General features: G+C 27.6%; 2 protein-coding genes across 2 annotated transcripts; one reads left to right on the forward strand and one right to left on the reverse strand.

Moving 5' to 3' along the window:
• LOC109789878 (uncharacterized) lies at positions 1–1,103 on the forward strand. Its single transcript, XM_020348920.3, has 3 exons — positions 1–151; positions 376–479; positions 854–1,103. The coding sequence occupies exons 1-3, from the start codon at positions 16–18 to the stop codon at positions 980–982; spliced, it is 369 nt and encodes a 122-aa protein (XP_020204509.3). The 5' UTR covers positions 1–15; the 3' UTR covers positions 983–1,103.
• Positions 1,104–7,442: 6,339 nt separating this feature from the next.
• Positions 7,443–8,453, reverse strand: LOC109789880 (basic leucine zipper 43). The gene has a single exon (XM_020348921.3). It carries the CDS (start codon positions 8,204–8,206, stop codon positions 7,607–7,609), a length of 600 nt encoding a protein of 199 aa, XP_020204510.1. The 5' UTR covers positions 8,207–8,453; the 3' UTR covers positions 7,443–7,606.
• Positions 8,454–19,686: the final 11,233 nt, after the last annotated feature.

Here is a 19,686-nt window from a genome sequence, read left to right on the forward strand (position 1 = left end):
ACGAGTGTCCACCACATGCAAGCGAGCTGTGGGCATGTTAATTTATCCTACTCTAGACTTGCCAGAACAGCTTGCCTCTCGAGACAAAAACATAAAAAACAACCAAGAAAGAAGGAAAGAGCAAAACGGTTGTCACTTCTCACTTCTCAATGTAATGTCTCTCAATAAATATTGTTGTTTCCTAGAAAGACAGGAAGCATTTACTTCTAAATTAATGGGGGCATTGAATTTGCTTTGACTTTATGGTAGATGCATGATTTCAATGCTTATTCATGGAAATTCACACTTCCACTTCCATTTATATTTCCCTCGTTCTCACTATTTTGTGCCAAAACCATATGGCAAGGTGCATCACAATATTCTTGATTGTTTCAGTTCTTCTACTCACAGTTGCTGAAGGAAGGTCCTTGTTCAACATCATTAGTCCAGATTCTGTTTCTCACAAACCGGTTTCTTCTTCCCATGTAACAGTGTCACTCGTAAGTAGATTCATATGTTTGTTTGGATATTTATTTTTCCAAAAATATTTCTAGGAAAATAGAAAGAAAAATCAGAATTAACTTTTTTATAAACTAAAATTAGTTCAGTCATAAGTTAAAAGTAAGATTTTAGGGAAGTTAATAAAATAATTTCTACTAATTAATTGACTTATGCATAAGTCAGATTTAGTTTATGCAGAAGCTTTTTTTTTTTCTGTTTTTCTTTTTTATAAATATTTCTAGAGAAATGTCAAACTTACTTAACCAAATCCTTAATTTTAAGATATTTTGTTCAGTTACATGCTATGTTTATGTTTGTCTGTTTTCACACTGTAGGTAGTACCATTATTTGTGAATTTTCTTGTACCATGTAGGAGCATATAGGGTTCAATAATGATGATGGTGGTGCTTGCAAGGGACTAGACAGGACTGAATGTGTGGTTAAAGCAACAATGGTTGCTCATACGGATTATGTCTACACACAAGACATCAATGGACCTTGATTGTGCTATTTCGGCTTCTTCTTTCAATTCAGTGTTCTTTTAGGATTATATTGTACTAAGAGAAGTGTAATTTCTTTAGAATACTACAATGTCAACGATGTGAAAAGCATGTAATTTCATTCTTTTCCGCCTGATGTTTGCTTTTGCTTTTTGATGAGGCCGACAAATTGATCATAAGAGATACTAGTACCAACCCACAACTCGCAAGTCTTGATTAGAAAATTGAACCCCTTTTTAATTAGGACATTTGGAAATAGACTTTAGTATTAATGAATATTGTTTAAGATATGTAGTACTATCTCCACTCCATAAAAAAACTATGGAATTCAGAAATATCTATAGGTTTGAGATAGAGATAGTAATTTTGACTCCATATATATAATTCAAGTAGTTCAAGGAGTACTGGTGGCTGTCTTTTTCAAAGAACATTTTAAGTCCAGATTGAAAATGGTTACTGAAAGTAGGGTAACATATTATGTTTATTTTGAAAAGAGAGACATAATTTTTTTTTTTTTTTTATCAATTATGGACTACTTGTTAAATTTAATCTAAATTGCGTCATAAGAAGATTTAAATTTAAATCTTAACCTTGTGGGGTTGACTAGGCATATATATGTGGATAGAGAAAAACACAAATTTTATCAAGTAGGGTCCATTAATTATATTTTAAAGTGCCTATTTCTCTCTAAGATAATAAATATATAATATACTATCCTTTTTCTATTTATAAAATCTAACTTAGAATAATTATTTAATTTTTTTATATAAGGCTTAATTTTTATTGTTTCATATATTAATTATTTTTAAATTAAAATACTTTAATTAAATTGTGTTATCTTATTATTAAATTACATTAATAAACTTTGTAAAGAGCATGCTTAGGAGAAAAATAAATATTAATTAGGAGAAATAAATAGTATAGAGCATGTATTGTAATTGGTTAGAAGATATATGAGTATTAACTAAGAAAGAAAAGTAGTATAAAGATAGTTTCAGAAGAAGAAAAAAATACCAATACGATAAATTTATTATTATTAATTAAATTAACTACTTTTCTTAATCTTAGTGAATTAGATAATTTGGTTTTATATAGGAACGAATGTAGCATTACTAAACAACACAAGGAATCCAAATTTTAAATCTTAATTTTTAGGATTTTCCATTTATATCTTGGCACAGGTTAGTCAATGCTAAGTCAAAAAAAGGCAATCTTGAATCTCTCAAGCTTTCATGTTTTAATGATAAAAAAGGAAAAAAAATTTCTAAGAAAAAATGTTTTTTTAAGAAACACTCTCAGACGAAGTATAAGACGTTACCTGTAGTAAAACGTTGTTCAAACAGACAAAATATTGTCTGTTAGACTAACATTTATTCTATATCATTTATGATGTCTAATAATAAAGTTGTGTCTGAATGATTCCTTAATAGATTGAACCTTAAAAGCTTCCTTGAAACTCACTCTATTAAAAAAGAACAACGACATGTTTTGTGTCAGAAATAAGACAAGTAAATTAGATAATCATGGAAAAGGTCAATTAAAGTTGTTTTAGAACTGCACAATGTTGACACATCTTTTGTTTCATCCGTTTGTTACCTAAAAGATGATAATTAGCCTTCTTGATTAAATAAGTAGTGACTTTTTGGTAAAATGCATTTAATGTATCAATAGATACTTCTCCCCTCAAGTAATCAACGATGAAGATAGATGAAACAAGCTTATGAGAAATGCTCAAAGTGTTGTAACGATCATCTTCATCAAAACTACTATATAAAAAGCTTGACACTTAGAAAGAATACTAAGAGAAAAAGAGAGAACGCTTTATATACAAATTATTGTTCATTCATTCTTTTTGTAAAACTTTATATACTTAATTGGTTATATCATATCTTGTTTGTAAGATGAAATAATATTTATAAAACCCTTTTCCAAATATAACTGTTTGTTATTGGGTTGAGTTTGAAGAGACTTGTCTATACGAATACATGGTTATTTGAACCTGAAGGGACTTGAAAATTGGAAGTAGTCTCGGTGATTGAGATGAACCAATATAAAATTTTGTGTTCAATTTCTTGACTCTTCATAAAATACTCTTTGTAATTTTCATTACTACTTCATTATTTTCAAAGTGAGATTTTTGATAAATATTATTTAACCTCTTTTTAGTGACTGTCTTTTTCTCTACAACCAATGAATGAAAAATGCATTGTCTTCAATGTCTTCAAGAAAGTCATTATCATGGTTTTATAGAGATAGGCATAAACTTGAGAATGGTACCTTAAAATATTATAATACTCTCACAACACCTTCATAAGTATGTGATAGCTGGCATGGATGAAAAAAAATTGTCATAAGTACATGCCTTTAGGTGTTACAGGAAACCATTCTTGAATCCTATAACAACATATGAAGCAAAAAAAGTATATTGGTGCTTCTGTTAATAATAAAGTTGATGAAAAGTTAGGGTAGTTTTGGAGAAGTCCAAAACCAAAATGAGGAGAAGTGGAAAATAGAGAATGCGTCAAAAATGAGGCCGACCAATTATGACACAAACCATTTAGCCAATAAGGGGCATGTTGTTGAGATAACACTACTGGATTAACTTTGACAAATATGTTGGTACTAATATTATCTTTGACAAATGGGCTGGGGTTGAATCGTGTGTGGAATTTCAATACAACTAGTTTATGCTAATCATGTCTAAACTTTAAAGTCAATGTTTAGATCAGGTGTTGATTAATTTTATATTGTTTTCTCTCTATATGGTCTACGTTTATTCTGTAAAATTCCATCTCTAACGTTATTGGCTTTACAAGAAGTGATATTGCTGGGGAATCGGGTAGTTGATGGCAAAAAAATGAACATTTTTTGCACTGACTTCACATGTAATGGATAACAGTGCAAAAAATTGAATTCACTTATTATCGGAAAATACTGTTTGTAAATGTTAGAGATTCACGTCGATTAGAAATGAGATCATAACGTATATAATTAAAAAACAATCCTTATATATCTTATAAATTAATTTTATAAAATTAAATTTTGAATCATTTTCTTTAAGATGATATAAGAGTCTCTTAATGATTTTATAGGATTTAGGCTGTAAACTTTACACTCAAACCTATCATAACACAGTTTTATAAAATTTAAATTGCTAATCTTTGACATAAATAAGAAATAATTCTCATCTTTGAATTCGCCTGTTTGAACTAACTTCTGTTAATATTCAAATCCATTTTTTTTAAACTTATATTACTAAACTTTTTAACGAAGCTTATCTAGTTAGGGTGATAGATAAAAGGAAGAATGGAAGAAAAAAGAATTTTGAAGAGAATAATGAGAAAGAAGCAAAGACAATTGCAAATAGAAGACATCACAAAAAGTGCATCGAAGTCGCTATCAACTATGACTCAAGCCTGAGCCCTCTGAGAGTAAAATAAAATGGGATCCATGTGGTTCTAAATTTTATATAATGGTCATCTAATGCTTTTCCGTAAATAGCACTTGAGCATTTAAAATTTAATCGTGTATTCTTTTGTTTTTATAAGATTTTGGGTTCCACTTGGGCCTTCTGAGTAATTCTGGCCTAGCACACAGAAAGTTAGAGCCTCAATTTCCCTCCTCAGTTCTGCTCACACATGCAGGCATCCGAAAAAGGCTGGATAAATACATAATATTGAAAAAATAATAATAACTCACAATTTCATTCACACTATCAAATAATTTCAAAATCAATAATAAATATAGTTCTCCATAACTATGTAGCATAACTTCAAAACTTTACATTCATAACATAAGGAATTCTAAATTATAGCTAATAAACTCAATTGTTGTGCACTGAGAGGGGTTTTCACGCATACATACATGTCTCCACATTAGTAAGACTTTGCTTGCATCCCAAGGATCCTTGAGAGGAGTTTTCACGCATACATACATGTCTCCACATTGGTGAGACTTTGCTTGCATCCCAAGGATCATTGTGTGTATATACCTTATACTCGTCGAGCCGGTCACCTGATCAGATCATCAGCTCTGATACCACTTGTTGTGCACTGAGAGGGTCTCTACATTGGTGAGATATTGTCTGTTTTGGGTCCAAGCCCTCACAGATTTGCTTTTGGACATCACCCAAAAAGTCTCTCAACCAATGGAGATAACTGTATGTATATAAACTCATATCCATTCTCTTATTTGAACGATGTGAGACTTTGATTGCATCCCAACAATAATAAATATAGTTTTCCATAACTATGTAACATCCCCATAACTCCAAAACTTTACAATCATGACCGTAAGAATTCTAAATCATAGCCAATAAACTCTAATGATATGGGTGACTATTTTACAAGTCAATTTTATAAAATTAAATTATATTAAAATTTACATTCTTAAGATACTATCAAAATTTATTTTAGTGATTATTTTATAATGTTATCCACTATTAAATCGTTAACATACCATCAACACATGTTTAATCTTATAAACATCAACACTTATGTCCAATGATCAATATGAAAAAATTCGTTGAAAATCTCATATCAATTAGATATATGATTAAAATAGGATAATTTTCACTTTAATGACTAGTTTTGTAGAATATATGCGGGCAGATTGTCACTTGCAAATACCTTATCAATGTCTTCTGTAGTAGCCATTATTAACATACAAAACGATATTACTTGTTGAATGAACGAGTAGATTTCATTTGAATAATTTTTGCTTCTAACTTGGTTTGATTTCTTTTTCCTAAGAGCAATTTACGTGGAGCGCTTAAATAATTTGAATTAAATTGAAATAGTCTATCATGGATGATAATCGAAAATTATTAACTTTTGTTATAACTATTTTGAAATATCTCTAATTGATTTCGGTCCAAAAATATTATACTAATAATAATGTATCAACATTAGACTCAAATAATATTAAGTTGCAAAGGAAAATCATCACAAATCTTTACTAAATTTTGTTTTTAGAGGAATTTGTTGCGTAGGAGACCACTTGGATTGAATTATAACTCCAATTGTCTAGGCGCACCAATTTCCATTCTACTTGGTCAAAAGCCATTTTGTATAACTTCAAACTGTACTTTGCAATTGCATTTTGGAAGTGACTTTCCCCTTATTTTCGCATTATATTTGTAATTATGAATTTTGTTTTATTGGCATTGTTACTAATCAGTTATAGTGTGTCAAATATTTGGAACTTTATATATTGATTTCAAACTAAGTCTAGCTTGAATGCTGATAAGCCTTTATAAAGATGAAATTAACCCATATCAGGTAAAATTAAACACGCCTCTTATATACTAAAAAAAATATAAACATCAACAACTTTGAGTTCATAGAAATATGGTGTAGCAATCAGCATCACAACTTTGTTGAAGGTTTTGGGTTTTGACTTTTCTTGAAAAAATTGGCAAGCATTTTAACAACAAGGCGACCTGATTTGACGAATGTCAAAAGCTGCAAGATTTGCGTATAATGCTATCAAGATTCGCTTGTCAACAATGCAATGATGATGATGGTGCCACACGCCTCTCTCCATCCAAGTTAATTCATGTTTATCCCATGTCTGCTTCAATTTTGCAAAATTTTTTAAAGCAAATCCCCAACCTTGTGCAGAGCCTGTCTTCATGTGCTAGTGAGTGTTTGTTTAGATCACACTCCTGCAAAAGGAAAGACACAATTTGACAAATTTTGAAGATAGACATGCTGCTTGCTGGACCTTGATGATGCATGCACTTCCTTGTCGCTTTGTTAAAAGTACTATTTCAAGCAACACCTGAAGCATAGGCTCCACTTGGTTGCATAATCCACATTAGTGACAAGATTTAAAGATGGGGGTACCTCAGCAAAAACCTCTCAATAGTTGTTTTTGCGTTTTCAGTGGATACCCTTTTGATTATATGTTTTGCTTCTTGTGGTAGTAATGTGTGTGATGATCCACTACCACCAGCACCTCCACCACCATTTGTCGTATTGGCCCTGTTATACTCTGTGCAACAATGGACACCCTTTTCAGTGTTCTTTCAGATTTATGATACCTTGTTTTACTTTTGCACGTGCATACCTCACTCCTCCCCTTTGGTCCTACAAAAGACAAACTCTATAATCTATATAGCTAGCAACCAGCTACTTCTTAGAGCAAAGATGAATTTTTTTGTTTTGCTTTCCATTTCCTTTTATAAAGTTTTTGGCCTTTCATTGGTTTTTATTTTTATTTTTTTATATTTTTTATGATAAAACTGTTCCATTTTTCGTTAGTGTGAAAAATGATATAGACACTGAAATTTCATAAGATGGGTACAGATATTATCATATTCTGGCTAGGTACACTGCTTCATCACCAAGAAGATAAGGACGCGGCGATATGGTAGATAGATAAGTAACTGTTTTTTTGTTCTGTGCTATGGACGTAACCATAATTTTCTTGATATTATAATGATTCCAAGTGAAGAACATGTAAAGCTGTAAATTATATGATAATTGATATATAATTATATATATATGATATGGTTCTAAACTCACATCTCCAATGGAAGCACCAAAGATCATAGAAATCTAAAGTAAGAAAAAGAGACATATATAGAGTGATTAATATGTTTGTGTATATCGTGGGAAATAGCCTCATTCATGAATCATGTCTGCAGGGGTGATCGATTGGTTTGATGGATCAGGTTTGAGTTGAGAAGTGTTGTTGCATGGAAGGTCCTCCAAATCCTCCATGGTGCAAGCAAAGGAGGTTCCAATTTGCATGTCTGCTAGCATTTGGCGAAGATCAGAAGCTTCTTCTTTGAGGCGTGCATTCTCTTGGACCACTCTGTCATGGGACTCAGACACATGGTTGAGTTTGTCAATAAGGTTGTGGTTCTCACTTCTGAGCCTAACAACCTGTGACCAAAGCTCATCCAAGTGCTTTTGCTTCCTCATTCTTGATCTGCGTGCGGATTCTCGGTTGGATATCATTCTGCGGTGCTTCCTTTCGTCGATGATGTTGAACTGAATTTCATCAGCTTCATCAGAGGTGGAGTTGCTGCTGAGGCATGAAGAGGGAGGAGCAACGAATTCAAGGCCTGAAGGGGGGTAGTGGCAGTTTGGTAAGGTGCTTAGGAGGGTGTTAAGGTGGAAGTTTGGGATGTCACTTTGCAGAAGTCCAAAGTTTGGTGGAACTAGGAATGGATTTTCTGGTGCTAGATAGTGGACACCTCTGATCTCACTAGGAACCATGGTTGGGAATGGTTTTCAAGATGGTGCTTTGAGGGTCTGGTTGTGAGGTATGTTGAGAGCCTGAGATGATAATGGAACTGGGGAAGGTTGTGTGAGTAGTGGGGTGAATTTATAGGAAGATGATGGCTTGAAGAGTGGGGCCAGTTTGGGCAAACAGGCATTGTACTAGGGCTTACATGAGCAGAAATTCAACAATAATTGGGAAGTGCTCCTAATGTATGCATGTGGTATGAGATATACATCCAGGGGAAGACCACTTTTTATCATATAAGTGGCTATCCAGAGTCCATGTCATAAAGTTGTTGGGTTATATTATATGTATGTGGCTATGTGTGTTAGTATTACTTTTATCTAATCTGTATATTATCTTTGGTTCTATGTTCACTTTAGTCTTTGCTTATATGGTGTAGTGGAAATTTATGACTTGAAACTTTTAGCAGCGGACATAGGATGTGTTTGAAAAAACGCTGGTTCAACTTAATTCACGTTTTCTTTAATCCACTTGTATTATTGTTTTTCTATTTGGAGCATTGGAACGCATAAACGGTGGTTATGTGGCTTCCTGAAATTACTCCAAACATATAAATAATCTTTGATTAAAAAGAGGATGGTGATGAATAGCAAAGGTTATAAATTGCAGTTGTGATTATTGGCTTTAGACATGAGTCAACAATGAACAATATAATTTGTAATCAAGGTATTATTGGGCAGATAACTATATCTACTAATTATGTGGTTATGAGTTTGATTCCTAAATCTATATATATATTAAGAGTATTTTTTTGAAAGAGATTAATCCCTTAAAATAATGAATAGTTACAAGGATTAGTTTTGGTTTTCAGTTGGAATATCCTTAACAACAAAAAATATTTCATTGACTAGTGATTTCGGTTTTGTTGTGATCCTTAATTTTGCAAAAGATTGTGGATAAATGCGACTGATAGAGCTACAATTGTGATTATAAATACGTCAAAACTAAAGTTACTGTTGTAATTATGATTATAAAGACGTCAAAAACATAAAGTTACTGTTGTAATTGCGGTCTTTAACTGTTTCTTTTCTTAAAACCATGTCTATAATCACTGTTTGATGTATTTGTAGTGGTCATCATAATCGAAATGTGGCAGCCGCATCATATAGTGTGTGTGATTGGCAATTTAAAATCCTTTTAGCACATACAAAACGATACCTAAGTCAATTTCAGAGGAGCTTTTCCTGAGGTCCCTACCCAATTTCGGAAGCAATTTTGAAAACTGAAAACTCTTGCAACCAATAATTCCTTTTGATACATGACGCAATGAAGGCCAGTTTAAAAGGAGCAAGAATTGATATTTGATGGTCATTATTATTATAATTATGATGACTCATGAGCCACTAACACATGGATTGAAGGGACTATGCTAGAGCAATTGTGTTTTTTTTAAGTAAATAAACATCTTGTACCTAAATTCCAATTTCCAACCATTTCAACATGTAAATCCTTCTATTAACCAGATCAAGCCAAACAATCACACACCTTGGTGTTCTGTTCACCAGTTTATTTGAGTACTCATCATCATGTTCTGCATAGCATAGACAAAGTACTATGTCATAATTAAGGAAAACTAACGAGATCTTAAATTGTGTTACCTTGGTGCACTTCTAATTAAAAGGACAGACTATATAAACAATTGGGGTGACAGCTTTTGGAATCCATTACTGATATAATAAAATGACTTGTGCTAAGTATGCTTTTCCTTTTCTATCTCACTTTTGAATTTTGATCCTTTACGTTAGGCTTTCTGAAAATTGATTGGATGGGAACTGAATAGCACTATGTGCATGAGGCCAGTGGCATTCATTAGAAGCAGTTTATGATATTACAGATGTCTCAAGAACACTGTAGTAACCATCACATTTCAAGAGGGTCTTCATCGCTTCATGTTCACTCAACACCTTGATGGAGTTCACAACATATCAGGAGCTGCCATATCTATTTCCTTCTCTAAAATAGTACATTCTCAACTTTTCATGCTTCCCTTCTAGTTGCCTAAATACCTTATTAATCCTATCTCGTTCAAGGCAACAAAAAGTCGCAGTCACTCTTTAATATTTGCATAATATAAAATTTGTTGTTGATAACAGTTTTAGTTATTTTGCTAATCTCTCCCTCTTTATTATGGCCCACTTGCATGATATGATAATGAAAATATAATATGCCACAACAGATTAGATCCAAATTTTTTTTGGCAAATCTAAGAGGTTTGGCTGCAACTTGCAAACACAAACGTTATTGTTTTATGCTTTAAATGTCCTATCCTTGAGGGGTCTTCTTGATTTTCTTGGATGAGAGTGGTTTACATTACTGCATTTTACCAATATAAACTTATTAGGCGATTCCCCACTATCCAACGTTTCCTTGCATTCTAAACTAATCTGATAAGGGTGAAGTACAAGATAGTTGATAAGGGGAAAAGAAAAAAAAAAACAGTGAGATAGTGGTGAAGTACAATTAAAGAACATTCCAGATAAACCATTTCTGAAAGGTTACATAGTATGTGTTGGAATTTATTTGGAAGATCCTTTGTAAGTCCATTGTACTTTATAAATTCCTTGTAAAGGGAATATCATAGTGCTTTGCCATTATATATGTAAATTAAGGGGCTATTTTCAATCCCCGTGCCACCACTTTTGAAGAATATGGAAAACCAAAGAACAAATCTGATCATATACTGTTTCTTCTAATTAAGGCTAGCTTTCTTGATTCCTTCTATTTCCAGAAGAAAAAAAAAATAATGCATTTCCAAGAATCTATTAATGTCCACCACAAAAACAGTGTTTGTTGTATGCAAGTTTATGGTATGAAGATATTGCTAAATGGTGTATAATAGCCAAATCCTACATATATCCTTAAACTACGTGAGAACTTGTTACCTTTTGTGAAAGAATCATGATTACAAATAAAAAGACATTACTTTAGTAGTTGCAAGCTCTAAATCCATTATGATACATGATATGAATTAAAATATACATAGAGAGAATAAAATAGAATAATCCAAAGAGTTAGGTAAGAATTTTCATTATTCCTTCCACTCTGCATTGCCAAAGCTTCCAAGAGCTATTAATTGAACGACAAGTAACTGGCATTTACATGAAAGGTGTCACTATTATAGCTACATGGAAATATGAATCTTATTTAAAAGGTGAACTCATCTTAAAATATGTATAAAATGAAGTTTGATTTAAGAATATCAAGGAAAGCTACGAAGAAGATATACTAATATTGTATAAAATGTTGAACTTGAACACTTGATGGGGGTCATAGTTTATACCTTCTCCATTGAAAAAGAATAACCCAAAAGGTTGGAGAGCAATACATATAGCACAAGATGAGGATTATGAGTACATTATTGACCAAACTCTTGTCTTTTATTTTCAAAATTGAAATGGGTTGTGTCCTTTTGAGGCATGGGGGATGTTAAGGTTTAGATAAACACAGTGCACACCATTTTCATGGAATTGGTGGCCTACAGAGACCCATCTCTACATGGCACAAAAATCAGAAAGGAAAAGTTGGAGTGAACATGATGGCACTATTCAGATGTCTACTCGCGTACGTTTGCCCAATTTCTGTGGTTGTATCGATTCTTACAAGGTGTACGGAAAATTCCTTCTCCCCCTTCAATTATTTTATAAAAAATAAAATAAAATTACAAAAAATGCACATATGCTATTGATGTTGGTAGATTTTTTTTAAGTCACATAAAGAAATATACAGAATTATTACTAAGGTAGTATTTTAGATAAAAGGTTTTTTTTTTTTTTTTGAAAAAAAATAGATTAGACCAAGACACGATGTTAAGAAATGTTTGAGTCAATCATCAACATTTTCAAAGATTTCTAATAAAATTATGGATCGTTTATTTCTTTTATCAAATTATAAAATAAAAGATAAGTCAGATTCAATATAAATTTTAACTACTAGAAACGAGGAGACTTAATTAATTATATAACCATGAGAACTTAAGTAAAAGTTTAATAATTTTAAAGAAGTTTGGAATGTATGACAAATTAATTATTTCACTTTTAATTCCGTTCATTTTTTTAATTTTTTTTTATTTGGATGAAATAACTTAAATCCCTCGCGTTTCAAATTCTTTGTTGGGATAGAGTAATTTAATTTACATCATATATAAAATTTTATTTTAAGATATTTATTTTAAAATTTGATATTTCAATGAAATTTTTTACCAAAAAATAAACACCAGTCCATTTTTAAGTGATAAAAAAATATAAAAAAAATAATCCTAAAAATTAGAAAATTCTGAAAAAAAATATTAAGTATACCTTTATTCATATATAACCAATAACTAAAAAATAAATATTAAGTATTTTGATATTTTCTCATGCTTTGTGACTCTGAAATACCATTTAATAAGAAAAAAAGTAAATATAAACAACTTTTTAAGTATTGATATATAGAAGCATAAAGTTTATTTTAAAAACAAAAACATATATTATATGTTAATGGATAGAGACCGAAAAATTAGGAAGATGTAGAAAGCTATGGAGGAGAGGAAGAGAAAGTATCATTTGGAATCCTTTAATTTTACTTAAAATATATCTATTATATAATTTTATCATTTAAAAAATTCTTTAGATCTTAATATTTAAACATCTCAGTTTAATGTGTAGTATTTTAGTTTACTTAAAAATCAAATTTCTCTTTTAAAACTATCCAACAAAATCAACAATTTAAGAAAGTTTGATTAATTAATTATGAAGGCAGTGCATTATTTATATCTATTATAATTAAATTTGATAAAAAAAAATAAAAAAAAAAAGTTTGCAACAACTAATATAGGCACGGTATAATATCTATTTAGCCAACTAATCTAAACGTGGTCTACTTTAATTAAATATACATGGGTGTAATAAATTGAAATTAATTAAGGATAGGAGAACAAATTATATAAGAGGTTATTTAACTATTATATATATATATAGAGAGAGGAGGGTTATAATAATTTTTACTAAGTATTACACCGCTTAGTAACTTTTATATTAAATGTGAATTTTGTACATCCAACCGTTAGATTGAAAGTTCATACAATATATGTGTATATCAAAATTTGTTAAAATTGAACAAGAACTTGAAAGTAATCAAAGTATTCATATTTTAGTATATTTTGAAATGAATATATTACGTCAATATTATTTTATACAAATGAAGTATCAAATCATCTTAGATTAATATAAGATTTTGTATACATGATCTAAGAGATATGAACTTTCAATCTAACGGATGAATTTACAAAACTCACATCTAATATAAAGTTATTATATATATATATATATATATATATATATATATATATATATATATATATATATATATATAGGAGGAGGATTCAAACAACACCGGTGTAACTTTTACTAAGTATTACACCGTTCAATAACTATATATTAAAGATGAATTTTATAAATTTAACCGTTAAATTGAAAGTTTTTTTACTCTTAGATCATGCATATAAAATTTTATATTAATCTAAGATGATTTGATACTTCATTTTTATAAAACAAAATTGACGTAATATATATTTCAAAATAAACTAAAATATGAACACTTTGATTACCTTCAAGTTGTCGTTCAATTTTAACAAAATTTGATATACACATATAAAGTGATATGAACTTTCAATCTAATGGTTGAATTTACAAAATTCACAATTAATGTAAAGTTATTGAGCGTTGTAATACTTAATAAAAGTTACATCAGTATAATTATAACCCTCCTCTCTCTCTCTCTCTCTCTCTCTCTCTCTATATATATATATATATATATATATATATATATATATATATATATATATATATATATAGAAAGAGAAAGAGGAAAGATCTGTTTACTCTAGGAGTAAATCTATTTAGACTTACTTCGTTTAATAACTCATGTTCTACATCAAATTTCAACGATCCAACCGTTGAATTTAAAGTTTTTAATGCATAGATTAAATCTTCAAATTTTAAAAAAAATTGAAAATTATATGATATTTCGTTTCATAAATTCAAATCAAGGTATAAAATAATTTTACGATTATCCGTCAATTTGAATTAATGAAATAAAGTATCAAATGATTTTCAATTTTTTTTAAAAATTTGCATATTTGATCTATGCATTAAGAACTTTAAATTCAACCGTTGGATCATTGAAATTTGATCTAAAACATGAGTTATTGAACAGTAAATCTAAGTAAACTTACTCCTGGAGTAAACAGATCTTTCCTTATATATATATATATATATATATATATATATATATATATATATATATATATATATATATATATATATATATATATATATATATATATATATATATATATATGAGGAGGGCTCAAACGACACCGGTGTAATTTTTACTGTGTTACACCGCTCAATAACTTTATATTAAATGTGAATTTTGAAAATCCAACCGTTAGATTGAAAGTTCATATCTCTTAGATCATATATATCAAATTTTATATTAATCTAAGATGATTTGATACTTCATTCTTATAAAATAAAATTGACGTAATATATACATTTCAAAATATACTAAAATATGAATACTTTGATTACCTTCAAATTGTTGTTTAATTTAAACAAAATTTGGCATATATGATCTAAGAGATATGAACTTTCAATCTAACGGTTGGATTTTCAAAATTTACATTTAATATAAAATTATTGGGCGGTGTAACACTTAGTAAAAGTTACACCGGTGTCGTTTGAACCCTCCTCTATATATATATATATATATATATATATATATATATATATATAAAACACACGTATCCTTTACTAAAAATATATTTGAGTAAGATAAAATTTGTGGGAATAAAACTCTCCCTTTAAGTATTTAACACATTGCATAGTATTCAAGATTTGGATTTAAGATTATAGGTTAATTAGTCGGAAAATCTCATACTAATTGATTCATGTATTTGTCGATAGAGGTTATTTAATTTGAGAAAATATTTTTGTTTTTCTTATTAAAATGTTACTTTTTTATTTACTTTATTTTCTAATTTCAAATATTTTTATGGAAAATCAATTTATTTTTGTTATTTTTTATTTTCATTATTTTCTGTATAAGAAATTAAAATCATTAAATGAAGTAAATATATAAAGTAAAAAAAAGAAAATATTTTCTTAAACTAAACCATCCTATGTAAAATTTAAAATAATTAATTGAAGAATATATACAATTGACATATGTGTGAATAGAAAAGATTGTTTTTATCGATAGAAAATAAATTTGAATGTGAAAGAAAAATAATAAATATCTTAAAACTATTGGTAGTGACTTTTAAAATGCACAAAAGAATAGTTCATATATTTTTTTATTTGGAAATGATTAATTATTTAAGAAATTTTAAAAATATAAAAAGAATACTGAATGCTCTCACGTCTCTTAATGACGAATCAAAGAACAATAAGAAATTATATCATTTTAAAAAATTTCCTCACTATTTCATTATATATGATTAATGAAAAAATTCTTTTTTTTCATCAGCTTGTTCAACAAAAGATATCGCTTATTTTCACAAATTATGCTGGTTTCAATATTAATGTATGGTCAATTTAGATTGACAAAATATTTAGTTTTTTCAACGATAAAATAAAAATGTCACATTATTTTTAATTTTTAGTTTTAAAATATTTGTACGAAAAATAAAAATAAAAATAAAATCATTATTTTTTCCAAAAAAATATTTGAATGTAAAAAATAAAACAAAAATAAGATGATAAATTTTAATTATTTAGAAAAAATCAAAAATATATTTTGAATCATACTCAATTAATGCTTTCAAATTATACATAAGAATACGTACATCAATAGTTTTTATTGATATTTTTTTAAAAAAATAATCATCGTATTAGTAAGAAAAATATCAATTTATTTAATTATTTTATAATAGAAATATAATTATCATTTGTTCGCACTTTTCAAAATGCATAAGTTAATTTTATTTTTTCAATATAATTCCTAGAATCTGATAGCTACACATGTTCGTATGAAATTTCTTGATACACATGTTATAAGCATTTTTATAACTTATATATAAGATCTAAATGACCCTATTATCTAGTGTTCTTAATTCATACACAATTCTCATCATTTTTTTCTGACACGATAAATCATATATTTTTCACTTTTTACATTAACCATTATCAATTTTTAATATTCATTTGTACCAATTTTTTAAATGCATTTAAAATATCATATTTTTAAGTACAACACACTATTTTGAAATAACTAATAATAGTTAGTAACCAAATTCAATTAAAGATTTATTTAGATGAATTTTTCCATAAATACTTATAAGAGAGAAAATGAAAAAATATGAAATTAGTTTCTTTATATATTAAAAATAACTTATACATAAATTTTTATTATTTTTAAAATTAATAGAATTTTTTTTACAAATTAACTTATATAAAAGTTAATTTTAGTTTATGATAAGGTAATTTTTTTTCTTGTTTTTAAAAGTGTTATAGAGAAGTTATTCAAATAAGTAGTAAGTTTTAAATAAAATATGTGGGAGATGTGCAATTTTAAAAAGATGCAAATAGTAGCCATAAATATTTTTATTTTTTATTTTTTTTACAGTAAGAGTCATAAACCTAATCTTAAACACAAAATAGTAATAAATTAATTGATTAAGTTGAGGAAGCAATATCAGAAAAATATACTAGCCAATAATTTAACTATATGACCTGATCTTTATCACTTTTTTTTTTTTAAATATTCATATCAATATATATTTTATATTTATAAATTTTAATAAAATTCATATGATGTTTTAAAAAATTTCAAAAAAATTTATGGTCAATATAATACTGATAGAAGAACTAACTAAATTATAAATTGATTAAACTGCTAAATTAATATATAATTTTAAATAAAAATTATATCATATAAATTATTTAAATTAATTATATAATAATAAAATATGTTAATTTAGTATCACTACGGTGATTAAATAATATTTAAATAAAATATAATATAATGTAAGTAATATATATATATATATATATATATATATATTTTTTTTTGTCAAATATAAACACAAATGTGAATGATATAGTGGTGAAGCAAGCTGTCCTCAATTGATACAATCAAAGTTCAATTTTTAACAATGATTATTTCTACTATATTTTACAAAAGAAAAAATAAACGTTTTAAAAATGATGGGAAACTAAGATGAATGGATTTTATGTGCTCTTGCTACATGATAGTATCAATCTTTCCATATATGATGATATTTTATCTCGATATTTCTTGGGTTGGATTTGAAGCTTATTAAATTTGATTATGCTATGAATAATATATATGTAATAAATGTAAGAAAATGACTTTAACTAATTTCCAAGAATCTTTTGTATCAAGTTTTGAAAAAGAAAAAATGTGAATGAAAGAAGCATTTACATAAATCCATATACAAGATGAGATACATATATATGTATACTTTATGAACTTGTTAGGTCAAAAAATGATCTAATATCTTCTAGGTTCTAAGTTTTAATGATAAAAAAAATAGATGTTTAATAAGAGAAATTTTTTTCAGATTGAACTTTAAGACAAATAAAGATAAAATGATATATTAAGATGATCAGTTATTAGGACATTAATTCTAATAAATGAAACACTTCATTTATAAGACAAATGTTTTGTATTCATATCATGTATGATGCTTGATAGGCAAATCATCTTTATCTACATGATTCCTTAACATATCGAATATAAAAAGCTTTTTCGATATAGGTGTGTGGATTTGGTGTCATCATGATATCCAACAATTACATCACGAGAAGTATTTACAAGTAATTGGTGTAGAATGACACTATACCTTGGAAGTGTTGATTCTTGGACTTGGATTTGGAAGTTGCAACTTTCGACCAATATACAATTCCTTTTTTGAAAAATATTTCATTAGTCTCTTTAGGTTTGGAGTGTCATTGTTAGGCGAATAAAAGGTATCAACTCACACTACTAGAAAAATTAATACTTGTGACGAATTTTGTGACGGAAAAAATAGCATCGCTAATAATGACGCATTTTGTGAGGGAATTTTAAGTTTTGTGACGGACTAGAATTTATTGACTTTTGTGACGGATTTTGTGACGGAATATATTCCGTCTCTAAAAATCCGTCACAAATTTCGTCACTGAATCAAAAAAAAAATTTTGTGACGGATTTTGTGACGGAAAAATTTTCGTCTCTAAAAATCCGTCACAAATTTCATCGCTAAATAAAAAAAATGTTTGTGACGGATTTTGTGACGGAATGAACTTCGTCTCTAAAAAATCCGTCACGAATTTCGTCACTAAAATGAAAAAATTTAGTGACGGATTATTCCCTCTCAAAATTCCGTCACAAATAGGTTAAAATATTTTGTGAAAAATTTGTGACAAATTGTTCCCTCTCAAAATATTAAATTTTATTTATGAAACTTTTATATTTAAGAATTATGCATAATTAAAGAAAATATGTTAAATTTTTTTTAAAAAAATAATAAAATTAAAAATATTTTATTTCATTAAAGGACTGAAAAAATTATGAAATTCATTTAATTAAATAAAAAATTGTCAATTTTGAACATAAGAAACTAAGACATTCATTAAAAATATTTAAAAAAAAACTTGTGAAATTAAAAAAAAAAGAATATTAATTTAATTTTGGCTTAATTACATTTTTGATCCCTCAAGTATTGTAATTGTGCAATTTTGATCCCTAAGATTTTAATTGGATAATTTTAGTCCCTAAAGGATTGTAATTGTGCAATTTTAGTCGTTTAACTTTTAATTGAACAATTATAGTCCCTCAAAAATCATAATTGTGCAATTTGAATCTCTCCCATTAAAAATTTAATAATTTTAAAATTTTAATATATATATATATATATATATATATATAATAATTTAAAATTATACAATTATTTGCTTATTTAAGTTAACATATACTATAATTTTTATTAATGTAACAAATGATATATATTTATTATTACTAAATAAATAAAATTTATATATTATTAATAATTTAATATTGCTAATAAATTAATATCAATAATATTTTTAGTATATTTATAGATAAATTGATAATTTGATAAATATAACTTAGTATATATTAATATACTTTTACAAAAATATAAATATAGTAGATAAGATATGTATATTTATATTTTTGTAAAAGTATATTAATATATAATAAGTTATATTTATCAAGTTATTAGTTTATGTATAAATATACTAATAATATTAATGATATTAATTTATGAATAATATTATAAATTAAAGTAAAGAAATTAGAAGTGTCAATTTATTTTTCTAAGTTATTGATTTCTTATTTTTTAGTTTAGTTGTTTATTGAAAAATATCTTTCTAATTTCATAATTTTATAATTTTAAAGTGTAAATTTTTAGTTAAAAAATTAAAAGTTTCTTATTTTATGTTAA

Source organism: Cajanus cajan, chromosome 11 (genome assembly GCF_000230855.2).
Source record: "Cajanus cajan strain Asha chromosome 11, NIPB_CcT2T_4, whole genome shotgun sequence".
Classification (NCBI taxonomy): Eukaryota; Viridiplantae; Streptophyta; class Magnoliopsida; order Fabales; family Fabaceae; genus Cajanus; species Cajanus cajan.

Coding starts and splice junctions, on each gene's coding strand:
- LOC109789878 (XM_020348920.3), top strand. CDS start 16: ATGCAAGCGAGCTGTGGGCATGTTAATTTATCCTACTCTAGACTTGCC. Junction 152..375: donor GTCACTTCTCACTTCTCAAT/GTAATGTCTCTC, acceptor TGATTGTTTCAG/TTCTTCTACTCACAGTTGCT. Junction 480..853: donor CCCATGTAACAGTGTCACTC/GTAAGTAGATTC, acceptor TGTACCATGTAG/GAGCATATAGGGTTCAATAA.
- LOC109789880 (XM_020348921.3), bottom strand. CDS start 8,206: ATGGTTCCTAGTGAGATCAGAGGTGTCCACTATCTAGCACCAGAAAAT.